Source organism: Moschus berezovskii, chromosome X (assembly GCF_049115385.1).
Source record: "Moschus berezovskii isolate FMDL1 chromosome X, NW_MosBer_1.0, whole genome shotgun sequence".
Taxonomy (NCBI): domain Eukaryota; kingdom Metazoa; phylum Chordata; class Mammalia; order Artiodactyla; family Moschidae; genus Moschus; species Moschus berezovskii.
The window spans coordinates 125,954,669-125,980,628 of NC_142488.1; the positions used below are offsets into that span (position 1 = coordinate 125,954,669).

General features: G+C 41.9%; 1 protein-coding gene across 5 annotated transcripts in view; it reads left to right on the forward strand.

Annotated features, from left to right (window-relative positions):
• Nucleotides 1-19,245: 19,245 nt before the first annotated feature.
• The window catches only part of SAGE1 (sarcoma antigen 1), a 62,090-nt gene continuing 55,375 nt past the window's right edge, over nucleotides 19,246-25,960 (forward strand). For all 5 annotated transcript variants that reach the window (XM_055393831.2, XM_055393829.2, XM_055393826.2 and 2 more), the window contains exons 1-2: nucleotides 19,246-19,727; nucleotides 19,868-19,945. In XM_055393831.2, coding sequence (XP_055249806.1) covers nucleotides 19,617-19,727; nucleotides 19,868-19,945 — 189 coding nt within the window. In that variant the 5' untranslated portion in view covers nucleotides 19,246-19,616. The remainder of the gene's footprint in view (nucleotides 19,728-19,867; nucleotides 19,946-25,960) is intronic.

The following is a 25,960-nucleotide window of genomic DNA, read 5'->3' on the forward strand; positions in this document are numbered from 1 at the left end:
TGTGTAGTCAAGGTTGAGATACTTCATTAGAGAGACTACTGCAAGACACAGTAAGGCCTGGGTAGCTGTGATTTTTTAATAAGCCCTCCCCCTTGCCCGAATTTCAACCCTAACCAGAGGTTCTCCATGTGCAGTACTCTGAGTGATGAATCTGCTAGAGAACTTGTTAAATACAGACTTCTAGATTCTACACGCAGAGTTTGAGATGAAGGCCATGAGGCTGCATCAAAACAAGCATTCTCCATGGTTCTTAGGCACTACAAACCAAGAACCTTGGATCCTAGAGATAGACCATTCCTACCAATTGTGGGTACAAACTCCTGTTTTAGGTGATGTGGTGAATTACAGAAAGAAAGAGTACACTAAGGACCTCACAACCTAGTAGAAGAGAGGAAAACTGGGCGTGGATGGCTGAAAGTCTAGGGATGACATAGCAAACATATTTCGGTAGAAAAACATGAAATTGATATTCAAACATTTTAAAGATGGGCAAAACTTTAATAGGTCAAAATAGGGCTGGAAAGGGCAGGCCCAGACACCCTCACCACCCCCCTTTTCTGATTTGGTGCATTGGGTCCTAATAGTACCCGGTTTGAAGTGCGGAGTTTTCATTTCTCTGGGATAAATACCCAAGAGTGGCACATGGGTAATATCACGTCTATGTTTTTAAGAAATTTCCCAACTATTTTCCAGAGTGGCTGTAGCACTTTACATTCTCATTCACAATGTATAAGTAATTCAGTTTCTTTGCATCCTGGTCACCATTTGGTGGTGTTAACTTTTTTGTTTCAATTTTAGCTATTCTTACAGGTGACATTTCATTGTTGTTATAATTTGTATTTCCCTAATGGCTAATGATATTGAATATCTTTTTATTTACTTATTTTTCCATCTGTGTATCAATGGCAAGCCACTCCAGTACTCTTGCCTAGAAAATCCCATGGATGGAGGACCTGGTAGGCTGCAGTCCGTGGGGTCGCTAAGGGTCGGACACGACTGAGCGACTTCACTTTCACTTTTCACTTACTTCACTTTCACTTTTCACTTTCTTGCATTGGAGAAGGAAATGGCAACCCACTCCAGTGTTCTTGCCTGGAGAATCCCAGGGACGGGGGAGCCTGGTGGGCTTCCGTCTGTGGGGTCACACAGAATCGGACACGACTGAAGTGACTTAGCATCCTCTTTAGTGAAAAGTCTCTTCATGTGTTTTACCCACTTTCTAATTAAATTATTTGCTTTTTTACTGTTGAGTTTTGAAATTTCTTTATATATGCTAGACACTAGTCCTTTGTCAGATGTGTGCCTTGCAAATGTTTTCTTTCAGTCTGTAGCTAGTCTTTTCATCGTCTTCACAGGGTCTTTCACAGAGAAAAAAATTTTCTCTTTGATGAAGTGCAATTTACTGATTATTTCTTTTATGAATCATGAATCATGTTTTGGGGGTCATGAGTTGACATTTGTATAAGGTATGAGGTTTGCTGCTGCTGCTAAGTTACTTCAGTCATGTCCGACTCTGTGCGACCCCATAGACGGAAGCCCACCAGGCTCCCCAGCCCCGGGATTCTCCAGGCAAGAACAACGGAGCAGGCTGCCAAGGTTAATGGTTTGCCTGTGGGTATCTGATTGAACTATTAACCATTTGTTGAAAAGGCCATTCTTCCTCCACTGCATTGCTTTTGCAAATTTGTTTTTAAAAAATCAGCAGGCTGTACTTAACATAGGGCCATTTCTGGGTTCTCTACGTTGTTTTGCTGATCCACGTCTCAATCAACACCACCCAGGCTCTATTTGAGTAGTTTAACAAAATGCTCTTCTTCCCACGTGGCGATAGTGGTAAAGAATCTGCCTGCCAATGAAGGAGGCTCGGGTTCGATCCCTGGATCAGGAAGATCCCCTGGACAAGGAAATGGCGCCCCACCCCAGTATTCCTGCCTGGAGAATTCCATGGCCAGAGGAGCCTGGTGGGCTACAGTCCATGGGGCCACAAAGAGTCCAACACAATTGAGCACACAACATAACATACACAACAAAATATTAGCAAATAGAATTCAGTCATAAGTAAATATTTTATATCATGAAGTTGGATAGATGAATTCCTCTCATTTTCTTTTTCTTTTTCAAAATTGTTTTGGCTATTCTGATTCATTTTCCTTTCCATACAAATTTAAGAATAATCTTGTTTATATTTGCAAAAAAAATCTTGCTAAGATTTTGAATTGTGTTAAAGCTGTACATCAATTTGAGGAGACCTGAAATATTTACTATGTTGAGTCTTCCAATCCATGAATACAATATTTCTCTCCACTTATTTAGATAGTCTTTGATTTCTTGATCAGTCTTATGTAATTTTCAACATATAAATTCCAGTCCTTTTGTTAGATTTACACTTAATTATTTCATTTTTGAGCAATCATAAGTGGTACTGTATTTTTAATTTTCGTGCTTACATATTCATTGCTAGTGTATAGACATGCAATTAATTTACATGCCTATCTTGTATCCTGGGAACTTGATGAACTTGCTTATCAGTTCTAAGGGTTTTGGGTAGATTCCTTGGGATTTTCTATATAGACAATTTTATCATCTGCAAACAAAGACAGTTTTATCTCTTCCTTTCTGATCTATATGTCTTGTTTCCTTTTCTAACCTCATTGAATTATAGAGAACTTCCAGTACTATGTTGAATGGCCATGATAAGAGCAAACATCCTTGCCTTGTTCACCATCTTAGGGGAAAGTATTTATTCTTTCCCTGTGAAGCATGACACTAGCTGAAGGCTTTTGCAAATGTTCTTTATCAAGTTGAGGATGTTACCCTTTATTTCTATTTTTTGACAGTTTTATTTTAAAATATATATATATTTTGGGCATGCCGCAGCATCTTAATTCCCTGACCAGGGATCAGGTTTGCACTCCCTGCATTGGCAGCTTAGAGTCTTTACCACTAAACTGCCAAAGACATCTTGTTAGTTTTTCAAAAATTATAAATAGGTATTCAGTTCAGTTCAGTTCAGTCACTCAGTGGTGTCCGACTCTTTGCGACCCCATGAATCACAGCACGCCAGGCCTCCCTGTCCATCACCAACTCCCGCAGTTTACCCAAACTCATGTCCATTGAGTCGGTGATGCCATCCAGCCATCTCACCCTCTGTCATCCCCTTCTCCTCCTGCTCCCAATCCCTCCCAGCATCAGGATCTTTGCCAATGAGTCAATGCTTTGCATGAGGTGGCCAAAATATTGGAGTTTCAGCTTTAGCATCAGTCCTTCCAATGAACACCCAGGACTGATCTCCTTTAGGATGGACTGGTTGGATCTCCTTGCAGTCCAAGGGACTCTCAAGAGTCTTCTCCAACACCACAGTTCAAATAGGTATTGGATTTTGTCAAATTTTTTCTGCATCAATTGATATGATCATGTGGTCTTTCTTCTTTAGTCAATTATTATGGTGGATTATGTTGAGTCATTTTTTTAAAATTATTGACCCATCTTTGGGAAAAAATGTCATTTGGTTAAGGTATAGAATTGTTACATATCAAGATTCTGTTTGCTAATATATTCTTGAGTATTTTTGCACCTAAGTTCATGAAGGCTGTTGGTCTACAATTTTTGTTTTTGTGTCTGCAGTCTCTTTGGTTTTGATGTTTCACAGGTGGTCCTGTGGTAAAGGATCTGTCCTCCAATGCAGGAGACCCAGGTTGGATCCTTGGGTCACTCACTCCAGTATTCTTGCCAGGGAAATCCCATGGACAGAGGAGCCTGGAGGGCTACAGTCCATGGGGTCGCAGAGTCAGACATGGCTGAGCAACTAACACTTTCACTTATGGTCTATCTTGGTATTATGTTCCATGGGTGCTTGAAAAGTACATGCATTCTGTTGTTGTTGGATGGAGTAGTCCATAAGTGTTGATTAGATCCTTTTGGTTGATAGTATTGAGCTTTTCTATATCTTTGCAGATTTCCTGCCTGGTGGTTCTATCAACTGTTGAGAGAGGAATGTTGAAATTTCAACTATAATTGTGAATCTGTTTTTTCTTTCAGTTCTGTTCTCTTATTGCTTCACAAATCTCTCAGCTCTGCCATTTGGTGCATACACTTTTGGGATTCTTAGAGGATTGGCTCCTTTATCGTGTCACAAGTGTGAATCGCTCAGTCGTGCCCAAATCTTTGCGACCCCATGGACTGCAGTCCACCAGACTCCTCTGTCCATGGGATTTTCCAGGCAAGGGTACTGGAGTGGGTTGCCATTTCCTTCTGCAGGGGATCTTCCCTTTATCATGTAATAATCCTCTTTTCCTGCTACTTTTTTGTTTCATTGTTCCTCCCTTCTTGTAGGTTTTTAAGACATTTTTTAGAATTCTATTTTGAGTTACCTATAGTGTTTTCCGGAGAAGGCAATGGCAACCCACTCCAGTACACTTGCCTGGAAAATCCCATGGTCGGAGGAGCCTGGTAGGCTGCAGTCCATGGAGTCGCAAAGGGTCAGACAAGACTGAGTGACTTCACTTTCACTTTTCACTTTCATGCATTGGGGAAGGGAATGGCAACCCACTCCAGTGTTTTTGCCTGGAGAATCCCAGGGATGGGGGAGCTTGTCAGGCCGCCATCTATGGGGTCACACAGAGTCGGACACGACTGAAGAGACTTAGCAGCAGCAGCAGCAGCAGCAGCATAGTGTTTTCAGTGCATCTCTTTGCAGTTTTTCTAGTTGCTGCTTTAAGTATTTTGTTATACATACATAGCTTATCACAGCCTACTGGTGTCATCATTTTACCAGTTCAGGTGAGTGTAGAAACTTCATTTCCCTTTCTGTCCCTTTAACTTCCCCCCTCTATAATATGATTGCTTAAACAATTGACAACCAGATCAAGGTAGTATTGTACTTTTTGCTCCAATCGTTAAACATAATTTAGAAAACTCCAAAGGAGACAAAAGTCCATTGTATTTACCCATATTTTTTGTTCATGCTATTATTCTTCCTTCTTAATAATCTGAAATTCCCTTTATTAGTTCCTGTCTGTTTATAAAAGTTTCTGTAAATGTTCTTTTCCACTGGCATAAAGTTCTCTTAGTTTATCTTCATCTAACACTGTCTTGATTTCATCTTCATTCCTGGAACATATTTTTGCTGAATATAGAATTTTGAACTGCCAGTTCTTTTCTTTCAGAACTTGAAAATGTCACTTTCTTCTGCCCTCCATGGTTTCTGATGAGAAATCTGAATTGCCTTGAATTGGTTTTCCCCTATTTGTTAGGTACAATTTCTCTCATTCTGGTTTCAAAACTTTCCTATTGTATTTAGTTTTTTATTGTGATTTATCTTCACCTGAATTTCTTTGGATTTATCCTGTCTTAGAGTTGTAGATTTCTTTCTTTTGCCAATTTTTTTGGCATTTTTTTCTTTGAAATAATGAACTTTTTCAGCTCCTCCCTCTTCTCTGTTGAGACTCTATTGACATAAATTTTAGATCTTTTATATAGTCCCACATGTCTCTGTTACAAGTTTTTAATAAAAGGAAATTTCTATTGCTCTATTTTCAACTTCAATGTTTCTTTCCTCTATCCTGCCCATTCTGGTGATTGGCCATCGACTGCAATTTTATTTTTGTTTTTCTATTTTTCAATTCTAAAATTTCAGTTTGCTTCTTTTTTATCTATTTCATTTATTTTCTGGGATTTTCTATTTGTTTCGAATGTGTCCATAATTGCTCCTTGAAGCCTCTTTATGATGACTCCTTTAAATTCTTGGTTGACTAATTCTAACATCTCTGTCATCTTGGTGTTGGCATCTTTTTCCTTTGTGGAACATCTTCCTGGTTCTTTTTATGACAAGTGATGTTTATTTTGTTATGGACATTTTGTATTATGTTGTGAGACTCTGGCTTTTATTTAAATCTTCTGTTTTAGCTGGTTTCTTCCAACACTGCCCTGGCAAGGGAAGGGCAGACAGTTCCTCCTTATGGACAAGTAGAGGGAAATAGGTTCTCTGCTTTGCCTGAATTGACACCTGGGGTGGCTGCTCATTACTGTTATGCAGGGATGCTAGTTCTGCCTCCTCATATGGTCTCTACTGATAATTGTTTGGCTGGGAGAGGTCAGAATGCCTTGTTACCGCTCCTCATATGGCCTTTACTGACGTCGGGGAGGTGTAAGTGATGTGGAGTGACCTATTTTCTGCTGGGCAGTGGTAAAGTCCTGACTCTTCACTAGGTTTCTTCTGACTTCACCCTAGCAGGGGCACCAGGGTAACTTTTTGTGGCCTGTTGAGGGTGGAAGTCTAGGTTTACACTCAGACTTCACTAGCATGGTGGGTTGGGGCCACAGTAATTTCTGTGGGGTTTGGCTAGAGTAGAGTGGTTATTGTCTAAAAGATTTCTGTCTTGCTAGGCTACCCCTCTGCTTGCCCTTTTGCTGGAGAGAGCAGGCTATCCTCGGGGATTTTCTGTCTGTGCCTTTGGAATTCTGGGTCTCCAGCTTCTCCAACAACCACTCTGGGATCTAGGAGCCAGAAAGACAACCGAGAGAATTCACCATTGTCTAGAGCCTTGCATTCCCCAGGTTCCAGGGCCTGCCTTTTTCTCTCTACCTTTCAGTGTCTTCTTGGGTTTGTTTTTTTATTTTTATTGAAGCATAGCTGATTTACAATGTTGTGTTAGTTTCAGGTGTACAGCAGAGTGATTCAGTTATACATAGACCCCTATTCTGTTTCAAATTCTTTTCTCATTTAGGTTATTACAGAGTACTGAGCAGAGCTCCCTGTGCTTTACAGTAGCTCCTTGGAGGTTATCTATTTTACATATAGCAGAGTGTGCTGTTAATCCCAAACTCCTAATTTATCCCTCCCCATTATTGCTCCATATAGTCACTTATGGTTTTTCCAGTAGTCATGAATGTATGTGAGAGTTGGACCATAAAGAAGGCTGAGTGCCAAAGAACTGATGCTTACAAAATGTGCTGGAGAAGACTCTTGAGAGTCCCTTGGACTTCAAGGAGATCAAACTAGTCCATCCTAAAGGAAATCAACCCTGAATATTCATTGGAAGAACTGATGCTGAAGCTCCAAAACTTTGTGCACCTGATGCAAAGTGCTGACTAACTGGAAAAGGCCTTGATGCTGGGAAAGATTGAGGACAGGAGGAGAAGGGGGTGACAGAGGATGAGATGGTTGTATGTCATCATCAACTCAATGGACATAAGCTTGAGTAAACTCCGGGAGAGGGAAGCCTGATGTGCTAGAGTCCATGGGGTCACAAAGAGTTGGACACAACTGAGCAACTGAGCAACTTCTTGGGTTTGTTTTTATAAAACATGTCCAGAGGTTTTAGCTGTTTTGTGGGAGGAATAGAGGAAAGCACATCTGCTCTATCTTTCTGGAAATATATTTTGAAAGTCAGATTTGGGGGGATTTTAAGATAGTAATTGGGTGCACAGTGGTTCTCACACTTCAGTGTGCATCAGAATTGCCCAGAGAGCTTATTAAAACATAGTTTTCTGAGTGCATCTTCTAGATATTCTGATAGGGGAGATGTGGGGTATGGTTTGGAAATTTACATTTCTAACAAGTCCTGGCCAATACTACTGGTTCAGAGACTACATTTTAAGACCACTCCCTTAGGGGTATCGAGCCTGATTATTGTTAATTCTGCCTACCCATTAGAATTGCCTGGTAAGCATAATTTTTTTTAAAAAAGTCAAGTCACCATCTATCCCCCCACCTCTCAGGTACTTTTATCCCATTGGTCTGAGGTAAGAACTGAGAATTTAGTAGTTTTAAAAGCTTACCAGACATGAGTGTTCACCATAGCATAATAGCCAAAAGGTGGAAATAACCCACGTATGTTCAGTTCAGTCAGTACAGTCACTCAGTCATGTTCGACTCTTTGTGACCCCATGGACTGCAGCACACCAGACTTCCCTGTCCATCACCAACTGCCAGAGCTTGCTCAACCTCATGTCCATCAAGTCAGTGATGCCATCCAGCCATCTCATCCTCTGTTGTCCCCTTCTCCTCCTGCCTTCAATCTTTCCCAGCATCAGGGTCTTTTCCAACGAGTCAGTTCTTTGCATCAGGTGGCCAAAGTATTGGAGCTTCAGCTTCAGCATCAGTCCTTCCAATGAATATTCAGGACTGATTTCCTTTAGGGTGGACTGGTTGGATCTCCTTGCAGTCCAAGGGACTCTCAAGGGTCTCCTCCAACACCACAGTTCAAAAGCATCAGTTCTTCAGCACCCAGCTTTCTTTATGGTCCATATATCACATCCATACATGACTACTGGAAACACCATAGCTTTGACTTTACAGACCTTTGTCAGCAAAATAATGTCTCTGCTTTTTGATATGCTGTCTAGGTTGGTCATAGCCTTGCTTCCAAGGAGCAAGGTCTTTTAATTTCATGGCTGTGGTCACCATCTGCAGTGATTTTGGAGCCCAAGAAAATAAACTCTGTCACTATTTCCATTGTTACCCCATCTATTTGCCATGAAGTGATGGGATCAGATGCCATGATCTTCATTTTTTGAATGTTGAGTATTAAGCCAGCTTTTTCACTTTTCTCTTTCACTTTCATCAAGAGGCTCTTTAGTTCCTCTTCGCTTCCGGCCATATGAGTGGTGTCATCTGCATATCTGAAGTTACTGATATTTCTCCAGGCAGTCTTGAAACCAGCTTGTGCTTCATCCAACCCAGCATTTTGCATGATGTACTCTGCATAGAAGTTAAATAGGCAGGGTGACAACATACAGCCTTGACGTACTCCTTTCTCAATTTGGAACCAGTCCCTTGTTCCATGTCTGGTTCTAACTGTTGCTTCTTGAATTGCATACAGATTTCTCAGGAGACAGGTAAGGTGGTCTGGTATTCCCATCTCTTTAAGAATTTTCCATAGTTTGCATGTATCAACTAGTAATTAAAATGTAAAAAAGAAAAGTGTTACATCCATACAATGGAATAATATTCAGCAATGAAAAGGAATAAAGTACTGATGCATACTACAACATGGATGAACCTTGAAAATACTATGTAAAGTGAAAGAAGTCAGATACAAAGGGCTATATATTATATGATTCCATTTATATGAAATATCCAAAATGGGCAAATCGATAGAGCCAGAACTTAGATTAGTGGTTGTCAGGGCCAGTGGGATTAGGAAGAAATGGGAAGTGACTGCTAATGGCCATGGGGTTTCCTTTTGGGGATGATGAAATATTCTGGAATTAGAGAGTGCCAATGATTGCACTATCTTGTGAATATGCTAACTGCCACTGAATAGTACTTTTTAAAAGGATTAATTTTATGGTATGTGCATTATATCTCAATTAAAAAGCATTCCTCCTGGGATTTCCCTGGTTGTCCGGTGGTTAAGACTCTGCACTTCCACTGCAGGGGATCAGGTTCGATTCTCAGGGACTAAGATCCCACATGCCTTGTGATAGTGTGGCCTAAAATAGTAAAAATAAAAATAAATAAATTAAAAAAACATATTCCTACTGGTTAGTATCTAACATGTTCCAACAACTGGAAGCATTATACTTCACATGAAGTTGCAAATGCTGACAGGAGTCTCAGGGAGTTTTTAAAGTGTCCAAGTAAAAGGTTTGTATTTATTTCTATAGATCACAAATTTAGTTTTCTGAATTTGTCTAATTAGAAAAATTACCTGAGAGCTTGTTAAAATTACAGAATTCCAGACCCCTTCAATGAGGATTTAGATTCTGGGTCAAAATCAGATTCGGGCCTTGGGTGGTGCCTAAAAATCTATTCTTTTAACAATACCTAGAGTGATTTTGATGTTTAAACAAGTTTGGGTAACCCAGTCTTAAGTGATGGGGAGTCACTAAAGGTTCTTTTTGCTCTTTTAATTGAAAATTATGTTATTTTCTTAAATGTCTCATTGTTTCAGCAGCTTCTTTGAATAGTGTTAATTTAATCAGAATTTTTATTTACTACAGATGTTTGCCAAGGAGCAAGGAAGTGTTCTTATATTTGAGCTATGTTAAACAATGGGGAATGGTTTGTGTATTTGTAAAGTCCATTTGATGTTAAGTCTAATTATGTCTCTGTAGTTCGTTCCAACAGTTAACAGATGTGAATTGATGTCAACTGTAGATTTCTAATTGCTTTCTCATTGTTTCCTCCATCATGTTTCTTTTTTCTTTCATCCATGTGTAGCACATTGTTAACACGTCATTCATGTAGTGTTTTTCTGAATGAAAAATACCTCTCTTTTCTGAAAATATTAGAACAAATTTTTAAACTATAAAGTTCTACATAGATCTGTTTACTTCCTAGAAGGAACTTCTATTAACGCTATGGTATATACACTTTCAGACACTTTATGCATATATAAGAAGATAGAATCTTACTATGCCTTCTGTCCTTTTCACTTAGTTTGATAAACAATTTTTTAAAAAGCTGTCTACCTTATCTATCTTAATGGCTGTCTAGTATGAATGTACATGTTATAGTTTACTTAATCAGTACCCTTTTGAGAGACTTAAGTTGTAACCCGTTTTGTTGCTAATGTGATTTCTTTTTTGGCCTTTGGAATAAAGATTTAAACACTTGAAAAATAAAACCATGAATATATTAGGAGAAAATATAGAACTTTCTTCATAGTCATGGATTAGAGAGAGTTTCTTAAGTCACAACAATAAACCCAGAAGTCATAAAGAATATGTCAATCAAATTTGACAGCAGAAAAGTTATAACACTTAGCAGACACCATGAACAACATTAAAACTCATATTGGCAGGTTGGATCAAATAGTGACAACACACAACAGAATGAAGAGTCATCCTGAATAAAAAGCACATTGAAAGTATGTTGAAATTGAAAATTCAGTAGGAAAAGGGATAAAGGATGAGTCAATTGATGGGAAGGGAAATATAAGTGGCCTATAAACTTGAAAAACTATTCAACTCCATGAATTAAATATATACAGATAAAAACAATGCAGAAGTGTGTTTACCTATTAGCTTGAAACAAATAAAAATAATTAATAGTAGTCTGTTTTGGCTAGACTATGAGAAAATGGGCACTGGCACACTGTTACGAGGGTGAAAATAGGTACAACAACCACATTAGAAGGACAATTTAGTGTTCCTCATCAATTCATAAATTGTCCCTACCCTGTGATTCAGTGGTTGCATTTTCTAGACTCTAATCTACAGAACTGGCACAAGTCCATAAAGATATTTGCACAATACTCATTGCAGCACTATTTGAAGCAAAATGTAGAAACAACCAAATGTTTTTCAACAGGGAAATGGTTAAATAAATTATGGTGCAATACTGTGCAACTTTTAAAATGAAGTAGATCTGCATTTGGCTGCCATGAGAAGATAACCAGGAAGCCATATCAGGTAAAAAACAAAATTGGAGAACAAGATGCGTGTTGTGATCTTATTTTTTATAAACAATGCTTCTTAAATGTATCTATCATGCTGCTGCTGCTGCTAAGGCTGGCTCTGTGCAACCCCACAGACGGAAGCCCACCAGGCTCCCCCGTCCCTGGGATTCTCCAGGCAAGAACACTGGAATGGGTTGCCATTTCCTTCTCCAGTATCTATCATGTATGTTTACATGGAGTTCTATCTCTTTCTCTTTCTCACACATACACTCACATATACCCCTAGAATACACGCAAACACTCACATTTACCTAGAAAAATGTCTGGAATGTAACATAGCAAATGTTAACAGTAATTACATTCACTGTTTCTGCACATGTCTGTATGGTAACAAATCAGAATTTGTTACAATGAACAAGCAAAGCATTATTTCTGTAAACATATATATATATAGACAGAATATGTATGTATTTAGATTATATATATTCTAGATGGACTTATAGAATTCACCTAAAAAGTGTATTTCTGTGAAAGTTGACAGTTTTAGAGCAGGGGTATGAAAATGATTAGAGCTGGGCTTTGGTTTAATGTGGAGAGAGACAAGTACTGAGGAAAAGGATGGATGGCAGAGACAGTGTAGAAAGGAAAATCTATAAGACCTGACAACTAATTAGTTAAAAATAGTTCTGTCACTGAAAAAACTTGGAGATACCATTAACCTGAGGAGGGAAGCTGGAGGAGCTGATTTTGACGGGAAAATCATAACTTCAGAGTCTAGACAGATATATTAGTTATCTACTGCTCCAAAGCTTAGTGGCTTAAAATAACAATAATCATGTATTATCTCCTCGGTTTCTGCAGGTTGGGATTTCAGACTAGACACAGTAGGGAAAACTTGTTTTTGCCCCATGACATCTGCTAGGAGCTGGAATCATCTGATGGCTCTTTTGCTCACTTGTCTGACAATTGATGCTGGTGCCGGCTGGGGGCCAAGCTGGCAGTGTTTGCCAGAACACCAACATGTGGCCTCTTCATGTGGCCTTCCTCACAACATGGCGGTTAAGTTCCAGGGATAATCACCCTAAGGGAGAGAAAGAGGATCCATCCAGGTGAAAGCCATTGTCTTTTATGACCTTGCCTTGTGTATCTCCCAGCATTGCTTCCATTGCATGGCATTGACCAGTGCAGTCACAGGCCCCTATCCCCAGATTCAACAGCAGGAAGCATAGACCTCCTATCACAGTGGGAAAATATTAGTAACATTGTAAGAGCATGCAGGTGAGATAAATAATAGGTATGACTATCTTTGGAAAATACAATCTCTCATACTCCATTGTATTTTAAGGTGAATAAGACTTAATATTAATGGTTCTAAGTAATGAATTATCACTTTCAGAGTGATTTGTATGTAACTAAGGACCAGTCGGAGAAGGCAATGGCACCGCACTCCAGTGTTCTTGCCTGGAAAATCCCATAGACGGAGGAGCCTGGTGGGCTGCAGTCCATGGGGTCACGAAGAGTCGGACACGACTGAGCAACTTCACTTTCACTTTTCATTTTCATGCATTGGAGAAGGAAATGGCAACCCACTCCAGTGTTCTTGCCTGGAGAATCCCAGGGACAGGGGAGCCTAGTGGGCTGCCATCTATGGGGTCGCACAGAGTCAGACACGACTGAAGTGACTTAGCAGCAGCAGCAGCAAGGACACCAGTAGTCCCCCATGCCTCAGCCTAAGTGAATAAGTCATTACAGGTGAGGAGGCTACATCATTAAAGGTGGGAAGCATGATTCAAAGAAAAGTATTTTTGTCTTTAACATAAAGACTCAATATCAAAAGACTTAATATAAAAATTAAAAAGACTCAAAGTCTTTAATATGGCACACAAGGTTCTCTATGATCTGGTTCTTGCTTAATTCTTAGATTTAATCTTCCAATTATTTCTTCACTCACATCCTAAATATGAAGTATGTCAAAATATCAAGTATGCCAAATTTCAAGAAGTTCATCAAACATACTCTCCTAAGTCAGGTTCCCTGAAAGAGCTCTCTCAGAAGGAAGGGCGAGGGAGAAGCAGGGTAGGCCAGAGAATGGAGCTAAGCAAGAATGTGGTCTCATTTGGAGTCCAGCTTTCATATCACTAAGGCTGTGAAGCACGAATGACACCACAGGGTGATCCCATTCTGAGGCCGCGGGGCTGTGTCATTGGCTGAAGTTTAGGGGAGGGGAGGTGGGCAGGCTGCCCACGTGGCATGGTGCCTTACCTCTGGGCCCAGGCGGCTCTCCCTCCTGAGGGGAGTTTTCCGGAGTAGGGGAAGCAGCTGTGAGCCTGCAGCAGCCCGTGTTCACAAAAGGGGACCTGGGCTGGGCACCAGCAGGGACCACAACACACATTCACCTGTTTCAAGGCCTCAAGCGCCTTTATCCTGAGATAAAACTGCCTCTCCTTTTCTTCACTGATATCACCTCCTCCAGGAGGCTTTCCCTGATAACTAGCTGACTGCAGCCTACCCTTATTGGCTCAAATAAAATCCAGTTACAAATTCTTTCAGTGTTTTCCCCCACACATGTCCTCAAACAAATACTTCCCACTTAGAGAAAAGGGAATAATTCAAAAGTGTTAATTAAAGCTAAACAAGAATTATAGGGGCAGGATGCCTATCAATTATTGTGCTTAGGATGTTTATTTGACTATTTCTTGTTGGACCTATGCTATAATATATAAGATTTAAAAAATCTAAACAATTTCACTTATTAAGCATTGTAGCAAATGTTTAAACAATTAACTCTGAAAAATTAAAAAAAAAAAAACAACAAAACAAACCCGGTTGCAACTGTCTCTCTAGCTTAGTATCTACCATATTGTATTGAAAGTATCTGCTTTATATAACCAGTCTCCCCCAGTGGAGGAGACGCTCAGATGAACAGGAACCATGTCCTGTTCATCTTTTTGCCCCAGGCACTTAGCAGAGTGCCAAGCAGAGGAGGTTGAAGTAGATATTCTGATAACTAAACACCAGGTAAGTGACTTCCTGGGTGGTGGTGCAAGGCCTACCAGCTCTACTCAAAAGAGCTCTTCCATCCCCATGTAGTAGGAGGGGGATGAAAAACCTGGCAATACATTTAGGACAAGTAAAGTGATTTTCAACAAAGAAAGTAGCTGTAGAGTTTCTTGCTACACCTAAGTACAAATACAGTTCTACCATTGTTACATTGTAAAAGATACGTTCTAACATGGTTTAAATGCTGTCAATTTTAAAAAACAGCCTTAAGAAGGAGAGGGAAGAATTATGAAATCTGTGCCTTAGCAGGAATAGAAATGTTTCTCCTTTTGATGAGTGGAAATAGCTTGATGCTAGAGCTGTTGAAGAATTTTCTACAGCATTAAGCCTCCCCAGAAGTTAAAAAAGAAATTAGAGCTAAGATGCAAAGGGCATAAACCAAGGGGAAAGGAATGAGATGAATTTGACTAATACCTGCAAGGTGAAACTCCCCAGTACCTGACACCGTGGTTTATGTGGGGAAGGAGGGGACAGAGGGCTCCAGGTGGCTGGAGGCCAGAGAGGCTAAGGCTGGTAGTAGTGGGCACTGCCTTCTCCACTGCTGTTCTGGCACTCACTCTCCCCAACCCCATGTGTGACGTGCCCCCCTGGAGCTCCACAGACTTGCCTTGTGAGTTCCTGACAAGTTCCGTACCACAGGTAATATGGGGTGGTGGTCTCAGGGTGGTGAGATAGAAGGAGGGGAACATCACAAAAGATCTGAAAGAAAAAGAGGGAGGTTCCAAGATCTCCACCCAGGGACTTCCCTGGTGGTCCAGTGGCTAAAACTCCGAACTCCCAATGCAGAGGGCCAGGGTTCCATTCCTAGTCAGGGAACTAGATCCCACATGCCACAACTAAAGATTCATCATGCCACAATGAAGATGGAAGATCCTGAGTGCCACAACTAAGACCTGGTGCCATTGAATAAATTAAAAAATACAAAAAAACAAAAACAAAACCCCTCCACCCAGAGGCTCCTACACCCTGACTGGTGACAAGTGGTTACCCAAGTGGCAAAAGCCCTGGGGAGCTTGTCTTGGCCTTGGGCCAAGTTTCATCACCAGCTATTTTTATTTTTAGCCTATGCCGCTTCTCAGTGTCACCAGGTCTATAAATGTCCATATGATTTGCTGTGCCTGGGCCAGGGCAGAAGGGAGCAGCTAAAAAGTCTTGTGCTAGGCCTTGTGCTGGAAAATTCACTGCCCTCGACTGGCATACACCTGTATTTCTGGTGCCCCAGGTTACCTCCATAGGGCACTGCCCTCCATTCTCTGGGCACCCCACCATAGCCATCACCCCTCACCAGCTCTCCTCCAATCAGGCTTCAGAAGAGGGTTCCCTGAACACAGGTAAAATCAACAGGTGTCAGGAGGCAGATAATGGCAAATTCAGGTCTCTCACAGTCCCACAGGATGGCTTATCCAAGGCCAATCTTTTGGGGAATGAGAGAGCAGTCTCCAGGCCTGTGGTGCGGCCTGAAGCTAACAGACTCCCTCCAGCTCCTCTCTCTTCTGGCCACTCTGCACTCTGCTGGCGAGCTTCTTCTACACTGGGCTGCCCTGAATGTGTGTCTGGGCCCTCGGTCATCCCGCACATCCCCCTCATTCTGGTGTTATTCCTGCAGAGTTGAGGGGAGGGGAGCTTAAGCTTCTACACTGGGCGGCTGATTGGCTGAGGAATCTGTTTCCCCCCTTGCCAAAATGGGAAGAAGAAGAATAGGCTTTACCTTACAGGACAGCTTACCCTTGCACACTGTGATTAAGAAATTAAAGACTCATGACTCTAGTGTATCCCACCCCCCAAATCTGCCAGAGGGGGGCAGCTTGTCGCTACTGAGAGACTTATTTTTCTGCTTTCCTCGGTCAGCTTGTGCCCTTCCATGCAGACTGACCATTTACTTTCAATATTCTCTCCAGCCTCTTGTCACCACAACAGTTTGGCCGACTGAAATGAAAGAAACAGACTCCTCACTTGTCTTCTGTATTCTATTTTTACTCTCATCTCTCCCATTCACCATGCTGAACATGATCAACAGAATCATCCTATGGTTCCTCATCACTCCAAGGCTAAAATTCCAACTCCTCAACAGGGCCTGGTAGGCCTTGCATGACCTGACTCCCCCCACCTCTGCAAGCTCATCCATCTCTAGCTACCTCCCTCCCCATTCGGCTCCCCCGCCCCCAGCTACCCTACATTCCAGCAATATAGAACTTTCTTTTTTCCACTGGGTTTCTTTCACTGTCTCACCATCTGACCACCTCACCATTGCCTACCTAGAACATTCTCCCTCCTCCCCTGCCCCATTCTCATCTCTACCAGCTCTCTATCACCAGGCTACTTTTTACAGTTCCTGCAGGTTGTGTCCTTCAGGAAACCTTCTCTGTATATCCCCCTCACCTCTCTAATTCTTCTAGAATATACATTCTTTCCAGTGCTCCCAGAGCACTATGCATTTCCTCTCTCATAGCACTTAATATAGCATTTTATCTACACTTTTATTTTCCCCACTAGAATGTTATCTACGTGGCCATGGACTATATCTATTCTTTTATTTAACACTTACATAGAACTGACTCTGTACTAAGCACTTCTGTAAACATTTTGTAAATATTAATTCATTTAATCCTCACAATAATTCTATGAGGTACTATGGTTATTGTCATTATGCAGATGATGAAGCTGAGGCAGAGTTCACTAATTTGCCCAAGGTCACATAGCTAGTAAATGGCAGAGTTGGGATTTGAACCCCCAAATCCAAGTTCTTCACTGCTATAATATGCTGTGTCCCTTGTTCACCAATGTATTCTTGTTGCTTCTCATATAGAAGAGCCACCCAAGGAATATTTGGATAAAGAAATAATCAATAAATGAATAAAGATTGTGGAAATAACAAAGTCCTTAGTGGGACCAGTGGCAGGAAAAGCGGTAGCCACAGACTGATTCAGAAAATAAGTTTAGGATTCAGAGAAATTGAAAGCAAATAGTCCAAGCAGTAAGGAAGATGCTGGGAGAAGCGGCAAGTGATGAAAGGCAAGGTGGCAGGTGCAGGGGGAGCTCAGAAAGGCAAGGGACAAATGGTTGTACAGTCAACGAAGAAAATCTAAAACAGCCAATTAGATTTAGCCAGGAACTTGCCACTGGATCCTCAGAGCAGTTTCCAACGCATGCTGGGGAGAGAAACCAGATGGCATGGCCTTGAGGAAGGAGTAGATGGTGGAGAAACCAGACAGTGAGATTTTACTCTTCTCTGAGCCATGAAAGGTAGAGTTTGGGAGAGGATAGTAATCAGGTCAGTAATCAGTAATCAGGTTAAGTAAGGTCTTTCTGTCAAGATGTGGTGATTAGGGCTTGCTTAAAGGCAAAAGGTAACAAATCTTTGGCAAGTCAGAAATTAAACCAAACCTCACCAAAACAAAGTGTCTGCTGTATGGGAGTGGACCACACCACAGTCAGCCACATGAAATGGAAACATGGGCAAAGTATGCTAACATTCATTGTGAAGGGAATGAAGGCCAAGAGAGCAGTGCTTTGTAGGAATGCCTTCCTGAGAGATGTCCAGTAACCTCAGACATGAGATAGAAAGAGGTCTAGAATGAGGGACTATGGTGAAGTGTTAAAGTCAATTGATCTAGAGAATACAAGTGGACTAAAAGAGTAGAGACATGAAGAAAAAAGAAGAAACTATGTTCAAAACCTCAGGAGTTCAATCCCTTCCCTCTCAGTGCCTCATCTAGGAAAGCTCCTGAACTTTTAGACCACTGGACCACTGCTTGTATTTCACCTTTTATTTGTATCCCTTTTGTTCCTGATTCATATATTGCTTATGTGGCCTCTTCTGAAATCTTATTTTTATGAAAATGTTATTGAATATGTATTTTTTAATGTCCATTACAAGGGAACATAGCAAATGAAGTCATAAACACACTTTAGTTCAGGACTCCACGTTGTGCACAGTGTAGTGCTAGGAATACACACCTTCATATTTAAAATCTGAGTTACATGAAGCAGTCAGCCAAGCGCGATTGGCCACTCATTGAGTCTCTCCCTAGAGCCACACCGGAGCACATACCTCAGTGCTGTCCTCATTTACCTGAGCTGCACTTTCCTTTACTGAAAATTGAACATAATGCCACCTACCACAATGATTTCAAAGACTAAACGAGACTAATGTGGATGGCTGACACTTCATAGGTGCTCAATTAATGTGAGTTGAATCAGAAACCAGGTAGGCAAACCTTCCGTGTGGAAAGGCTGCAGAGACACAACAGTAGGTGGAATCATCACAGGCAGGCCAATACTTTGAAGTGCTCAACGAAACTGCAGAAGCTTGTGCACACAAAACGCCAGTTTAGGTAACCGTGTTTTAGTTTCCTTTCTAAGTAGAGATACGTGGAATGCAAGGCCAGCAACCTACTTACAAATACTGACCAAGAGTGGGGAGGGATCTCAAGGAATGCAAGCGAGTCTTGCCAGGAAAGAAGTTTGCTGCTTCTGAAATGTTTCGGTCTTAGCCACTGGCAGGATTGATCGATTGCAGTAAGCAAAGAGTTTTCTATGCAGCCTGTCCAAGCATCTGTTTCTGTACTTCTGCACAATTGTTGCTCAAATTCACTCTTTTCGAATTATCATCTTTAAAGAGCAAGCGAAAAATCTATTCAAGCCACCCTAAGTATCCTAACAGCTTCCAAGTCCTCTAAAGGAGGGTCCTTAACAGTTCCCCTTGCCCCCTGCCTGGGTTCAAACTTCAACTCCCAAGGTCCGCCCAGGTCCCTCCCCTTGCCTGTCATCTAATGAATATGCAAATACCACATAATTGGCAGCCAATGGCGTGGGTTCTGGTCACATGGTGCCCATGGTAGGTGAGCGGACAGAAGTTGTGTGTCGGTGAACAGAGACAGCTCTCAGTCTGGGGCGAGCGCTTCAGTGAACGTGGACGGATGCTTGGGTAGTAGTCTCTGCGGCAGCAGCAGCGGCAGTAGTGGTGCCAGAAGAGAGGAAGGGGGAGGGCCCCGAGGGCTACACACGCTCACATTTTCAAGTTTCCTTGGAGGGAGAAGAGGTGGGGCTGCAAAAAGAGGAGGCCAGGAGCAGTTCCATCCGTCCCGTCCCGTCTTCCTCTTGCTCCCTGCACCCTGGCTCTGCGAGAGTTGAGGGTTCAGGTGGCAATACGCGGCAGTGAGGGCAAGAGGGCCAAGAGAGTGGGGAGCGGAGCCCGGGGTGTGGGGGAAGATGCCCATCCTGCTGTTCCTCATAGACACGTCCGCCTCTATGAACCAGCGCACTGACCTGGGCACCTCCTATTTGGATATTGCCAAAGGCGCTGTGGAGTTATTCTTGAAGGTAAAGGGAGGGGAGGGGAGAGATGGGGAGAGTTCCCGAGGGATGGGGTTGGTGGTGGATTTAGGTGCTTCTGTAACGCTGGTATCGCCCCCTCCACCCCCTTCCCTTCGCGGCCCCCTCCGTCATCCCTCGTCCTGTAGCTGCGTGCCCGGGATCCGGCCAGCCGCGGAGACAGGTACATGCTGGTCACCTCCGACGAACCCCCGTATTGCATCAAGGTAAAGGGCCATCCAGGGGGTGGGCAGGGCGGGAAGCAGGAGCCAGTCGGCCTGGGCAGTCGAGACCCCCTGCCCCCGCCCGAGGCGGTGCTGCGTCGCCAGGCGGGGCGGGCAGGGCGGGGTGGGGTGGGGTGGGGGCGCGGGCGGGAGGAGTGGTGACTCCGCAGCTTCCGAGGAGCCGCGGCGCCTGGGGTCGGGAAGGGGGCCGGGGGAGGGGCGGCCCCGAGGAGCAACCGCAGGAGAGCCGGGCTGGTGGCGGCGACCTCACAGCTGCCTCGGAAGATGGCGGACATTTTGCTTTTGTATGAACCGGAGAGGGAGACCGAGGGCGCTGCTGAGATGGAAAGGAGGGAGGGGAGGGAGGAGAGGAGAAGGAGGGCCCGAGACGCGAAAGGAGGCTGCGGGCGGGCCCGCCCCTTCGGGTCGCACCGCGCGCGGCGGAGGCCGAGGGGCCGGACGGCGCCGGCTACTCCGCCCCGAGGTGCCGCGGGCTCGCGCGCGCGTTTTCCTGGAGCCCGGGCTCCGCCCCCGGCCCCTCCTCCCCACTCCGCCCGCCCCGCGCTGCGCCTCCGCCCTCTCTTCCTCCCGCTCCCCTCCCCTTCCTGCTGAGAGCGTGGCAGAGGCGGCCGCCGGCCTTCAAAGATTAGACTGCCGCTTTTGTGCGTCTGTGGTCTCTAAGCCACCCCCACCCAATGGAAAATCAGTCCGCGGAGCCAGCCTCCCAGCGCCCCGGCCCGCCGAAACAGTTCTGTTCACGGCTTCTCCTGTGTCGGTCCGGTTAACCCCGGCTCTGTTACCTTAGCTACTGTTAGTGTTTCATTGTAGATTCCACCCGAGCCGCGACGGGGTGGGGCGGGGAGATGCCTAATCGGAACCCGCGGGGACAGAGCTTTGCGGGGACCTGGCCTACCTATTGACATCATAAATTAGGTTTCTGTTAGCCACGTAGGGATTTGTCCAGGGAAGAGAAAGGAAGAAAGGGGAGGACTCGCTGTGCGCAGTTACAATAGCCAAATTCGATAACTTGATCCACGGGGTTCTGACCTGCAGGAGAGAAGTAGGGAGCATTTCACCTTCCAGCCCTCATCCTAATGGTGCGGAGATAAAGAACTGCTTTGCCTGCAGTGGCCCGATAAAACAGAATTCAGACTATTAATGCAACCTGCTTAAGAGTCCTGCTTGCATATTGAAATTTTAAACATAGATTACCATAATCCTTGACGTCTTTTGCTTGATGCCCTCTTTTCCTCAGAATTCTCTTAACAGAGCCGAGGAAGCACTGAATGTGTTATAATCCGTTTTAGCCGAGTGAGGTGTTTAAAAGAATGGAACCTACCAAACTGAATAGTTGGCTAAAGAGAGCGTTCCTTCAGAAGTAAAACCGAAGAGAGACTACTTTTGTGACTCGTAGCTTTGGTTAACTGTTTGATTAGTAGGTTCCCCTGAAAACCGTTCTGGTTTTAATGCTTTGTTTTCCGTTTTTGATTTATCTATTTAGAAAAATGGAGCAAGTAGACATCTTTAAGAATGCCATAAGTTTTTTAACATGTCAGTTTCCTGCAAGGGTGTGACCATTTTTTGCCACATAGAAAAGCAGATGTTTGTCCATCCTATGTATGAAAGTCTACACCCTTGGAGTACTAATACAGATAAGAACCCACTGTTGTATGTACTGTGGCCATTTGAAATCCTCCTTATTTTGAAATAGTAAACAGGATAAATTACAAAGCGGTAGACTTTGTTTTCTTTAAAGGAATAATTTAGTTAACATTTTGCTGAACGCCAAGACTCATAGATGAAAAACTATTTTTGATCTATAAAGCTTTTATGGCAATATTTACAGAATCTTTGGAAAGGAAAAAGTCTGGCCCCCTTCTTAACAGCCATCATCACAGCTTTTTTTTTTTAACCTAGCATGGTAATCACAGTGTACTGTATTACTTTTGAGTTCTACCTTTTCCATCCGTTTTGTTCTATGAATTATTCCCAGTAGCCACATAGTCTTCATATTTAAAATTTTTCGTGGCCGTGTAACTTACCCATGGTATTTTAGATGCTCCAGGTAGTTCAGTGGACAGAGGGAAAAAGTTGAATTTTGTTTTTAGTGGAAATTTCATCTGTCAGCTCTTTTTATCTTGCAATCTTGTACACTAAATTTTATCCTGAAGTAAAAAACATTCTTCTAAGCTGGCTTAGATCTTTTTTTTATGTGGATAGGTATGTGAAGACAATTTGATTAATACTTTCAATTGCTAATCATGAGCTATCCTCTTCCTTACACTTTTCCAAAGTCATTCAGGTTTTTTCTTTTTAATCTTATATGATAACTACATGTGCTAGGGAACAGTTACTGATTTTAGTGATGTTCTTGTCATTTTGCTGTCTGTAACTGAATTGCTAATAATATGCCATATTTTGGTAGCACTTTCTTTCTCTGAGTCCCTTTCAGTCACTCTTTTTCTGCCCACCCCATCCCTCCCCTCAGCATGTGGTAACTATTTGTTCTTCTGCTTCTAGGACCTAGCCATTTTGGAAGGTCTGAAATTTTAGAACATCTGGTGAAGTTTTCTTAAAATTTAATCTAATCTTTCACTTGCTGATAGCTGGGAGCATAAATGTCTGTTTTCTGTCACACCAATTGTCAAATAGGTCTTTATTTGACTATCAGCAGACATCTTAGTTCCTACTTGAAACTTCACTCTTCCCTAGGAGTCTGAGGTCCTTTTAGCAAAATGATGTTAGATGAGGTTTTATTTGTAACGTGAAGTGTATTTTTGGGTTTCTCTACATTTGGAGGGCTTTGTCTCTTGTCAAAGAAACTGCTTACTTATTTCTCAGGCCTTGGTTATGTCCAGCTGTAAACACTGCAAAACTGATTTTGTTCCTAGTAGAAGATTCAATTGTATTGGTGGTGTAACAGGCATGAGCTGTGCACTTGGTTGGAAGGTTTATTCCCTAACAGGCGTGGAACTGTTCCCAGTATATCCACTTACAAGCTCTGACAATAAATCTTGTTGTGAAAAGTTACTGTGACTGGAATTCTTCACTCAAGTGTACTGTTAAGCATGTGAATATAGTATTTCACCCAAGACTTCGTAGCTTCTTACTGCATAGCTCTTTTAAAATTAGTCATACCTGTTATTTGCAGTCAGCTTGGCATGGGTGGAAGTAAGTTTGATTTGGGGAACCATGTAAAAGGCATATGAAATGCAAGTATTTTGTGCTGTATCTGTTTCAACTGTTGCTTTGTAGACACATTTTATACATAGTGTCACAAGTGTTAACACTACATTTATACAATGGTATCTCTAGTGTACACAGCTAGGTTGAAGCTGTTTAATATTTTAAAATTTCCATTGTATCCTTATAAGACTAATACATGGTTTTAACAAGTGGGGTGGGTTTCTTTTCTCTTTTTTTGGTATAATAGTTCTTAATAGTTTTGGCTGAGGTTCTGCTGTCTTGTATGTTTTGTTTTGCTATGAGTCATAATTTCCTTTTATTCAGTGAATAGCAGAGGTAAGCTTGTCACTACTACTAAGTCTGAGCAAATTGAGGGCATCAAGAAAGTGAGCCATGAGACTGGAGTAGATCATAAGTATTCAACATAGTTTGATGTTTGAAGCTACTTTCTTAAAGTGATTTCTTTTTATTGAAGGCAGTACTATTTTTTTAAACATAAAACTGAGTCATTTTTCTAGAAATAGCTGAAACACATGTATGCATAGCAGACAGAAGTGTTTTTTTTTTTAATATAAATAGGGAGAGATGTTTCAAAGAAATATCCCAAGTCTGTAATTTGAAACAGAGGGCATTTGTAAAAGTAAAAATTTCCCTTGAGTGTTGCTTTTTCACATCCTATAGCCAGCCTTGCTTACTGGTATCTGTGTGCCTCTGTCAACATGTATCAGCAAAAGGCAGCATTTTGGCTTACAGATTTAGGAAGTGAACCTATGCTTTTTAAAGTGATCTTTGTTGCAAACATTTACTGGTATTTTTAAGGCTTAACTTTTTCATATGCCCATGAGTATATTTTGTGGGCCTTATTTGGAAAAGGAGTGACTTTTAGGGGAGCCTTTCATTGTGGTTGGAAGCTAAGGAAGTGCTTTTGGGTGAAACAGCAGTAACGTACCAGAGGCAATTGCATTGAAAACTCAAAATGCTACAAAGGTGGTGCATCTACTTTTATGTTTAGTTGTTTCTTCCCTGACCATGTTTCCTTTTCACCTTCCTCACTGGCCATTTGAAGCATTATTTTGAAATTGAAAAAGAGGGAAAACATCATGAACAAAATGAAAAGACAACCTGCTGAATGGGAGAAAATCTTTGCAAATTATGTATCTGATAAGATGTTACTATCCAAAGTATTATAAGAACTCACAGAACTCAATAGCAGAAAAAAAAACTATAAACAATCTGATTTTAAAAATGGGCAGAAGATCTGAATAGACAGTTTTTCAAAGAAGATATACAGATGGACAGCAGGCTCATGAAAAGATGCTCACCATCACTAATCATCAGGGAAATGCAAATAAAACCACAATAGGGTATCACCTCAGGCCTGTTAGAGTAGCTTTTATCAAAAAGACAACAAATAACAAGTGTTGGAAAGGATTTGGAGAAAAGGGAACCCTCCTCCGCTGTTGGTGGGAATGTAAATTTGTACAGCCACTGTGGAAAGCTGTATGGAGGTTCCTCAAAAGATTAAAGCTAAAAGTAACATATGATCCGGCAACTCTACTTCTGGGTATTTATCTGAAGAAAATGAACACATTAACTTGAAAAGATATATGCACTCCCATGTTCATTGAAGTGTATTTACAACAACCAAGAAATGGAAATAACCTAAGTGTTCATTGATGTGTGAATAAAGAAAATGTAGTATATACATACAATGGTATATTATTCCGCCATAAAAAAGAAGGAAATCTTGCTATTTGTGACAAGGTGAATGAACCTTGAGGACATTATGCCAAGTGAAATAAGTCAGGCAGAGAGAAAGAGAAATAGCATATGATCTCACTTAAATGTAGAATTGAAAACAAAACAAAAATAGAACAAGCTCATAGATACAGAGAACAGATTGGTGGTTGTGAGAGGTGGAAGGTTGGAGGGTGGGCAAAGCTGGTGAAGGATGTCAAAATATACAAACCTCCAGGCATGAAAAAATCATGAGGTGTAATGTACAGTATGGTGATGATAGCTAATAATATTGTATATTTGAAAGTTAGAGTAAATCTTAAAAGTTCATAAGAAAAAAGAAAAAATGTTGTAACTTTGTGTGGCAATGAGTATTAACTAGATTTATCATGGTGATCATTTTGCACTGTATACAAATATCAAATTATGTTGAAAACCTTAAATGAATACAGTGTTGTATATCAATTACATATACATACCTAAAAAGTGAATATTTCTAGATTATAGATTCCAACCTATAAATTAAATACATTTTACTGGAAGGAATTTTAGGAATGAAGTACTCTGACTGATAGTGTTTTTTCTTTATATAAGAGTAAAAGATGGAGGAATTAGAACTTTCAGTCAGTCAGTTCAGTCACTCAGTCGTGTCTGACTCTTTGCGACCCCATGGACTGCAGTACACCAGGCCTCCCTGTCCATCACCAACTCCCAGAGTTCACTCAAACTCATGTCCATTGAGTCGGTGATGCCATCCAACCATCTCATCCTCTGTCGTCTCCTTCTCCTCCCACCTTCAATCTTTCCCAGCATCAGGGTCTTTTCCAATGAGTCAGTTCTTTTCATCATGTGGCCAAAGTATCGGAGCTTCAGCTTCAGCATCAGTCCTTGCAATGAATATTCAGGACTGATTTCTTTTAGGGTGGACTGTTCGATCTCCTTGCAGTCCAAGGGATTCTCAAGAGTCTTCTCGAACACCACAGTTCAAAAGCATCAATTCTTCAGCGCTCAGCTTTCTTTATAGTCCAACTCTCACATCCATACATGACTACTGGAAAAACCATAGCCTTAACTAGACGGACCTTTGTCATCAGA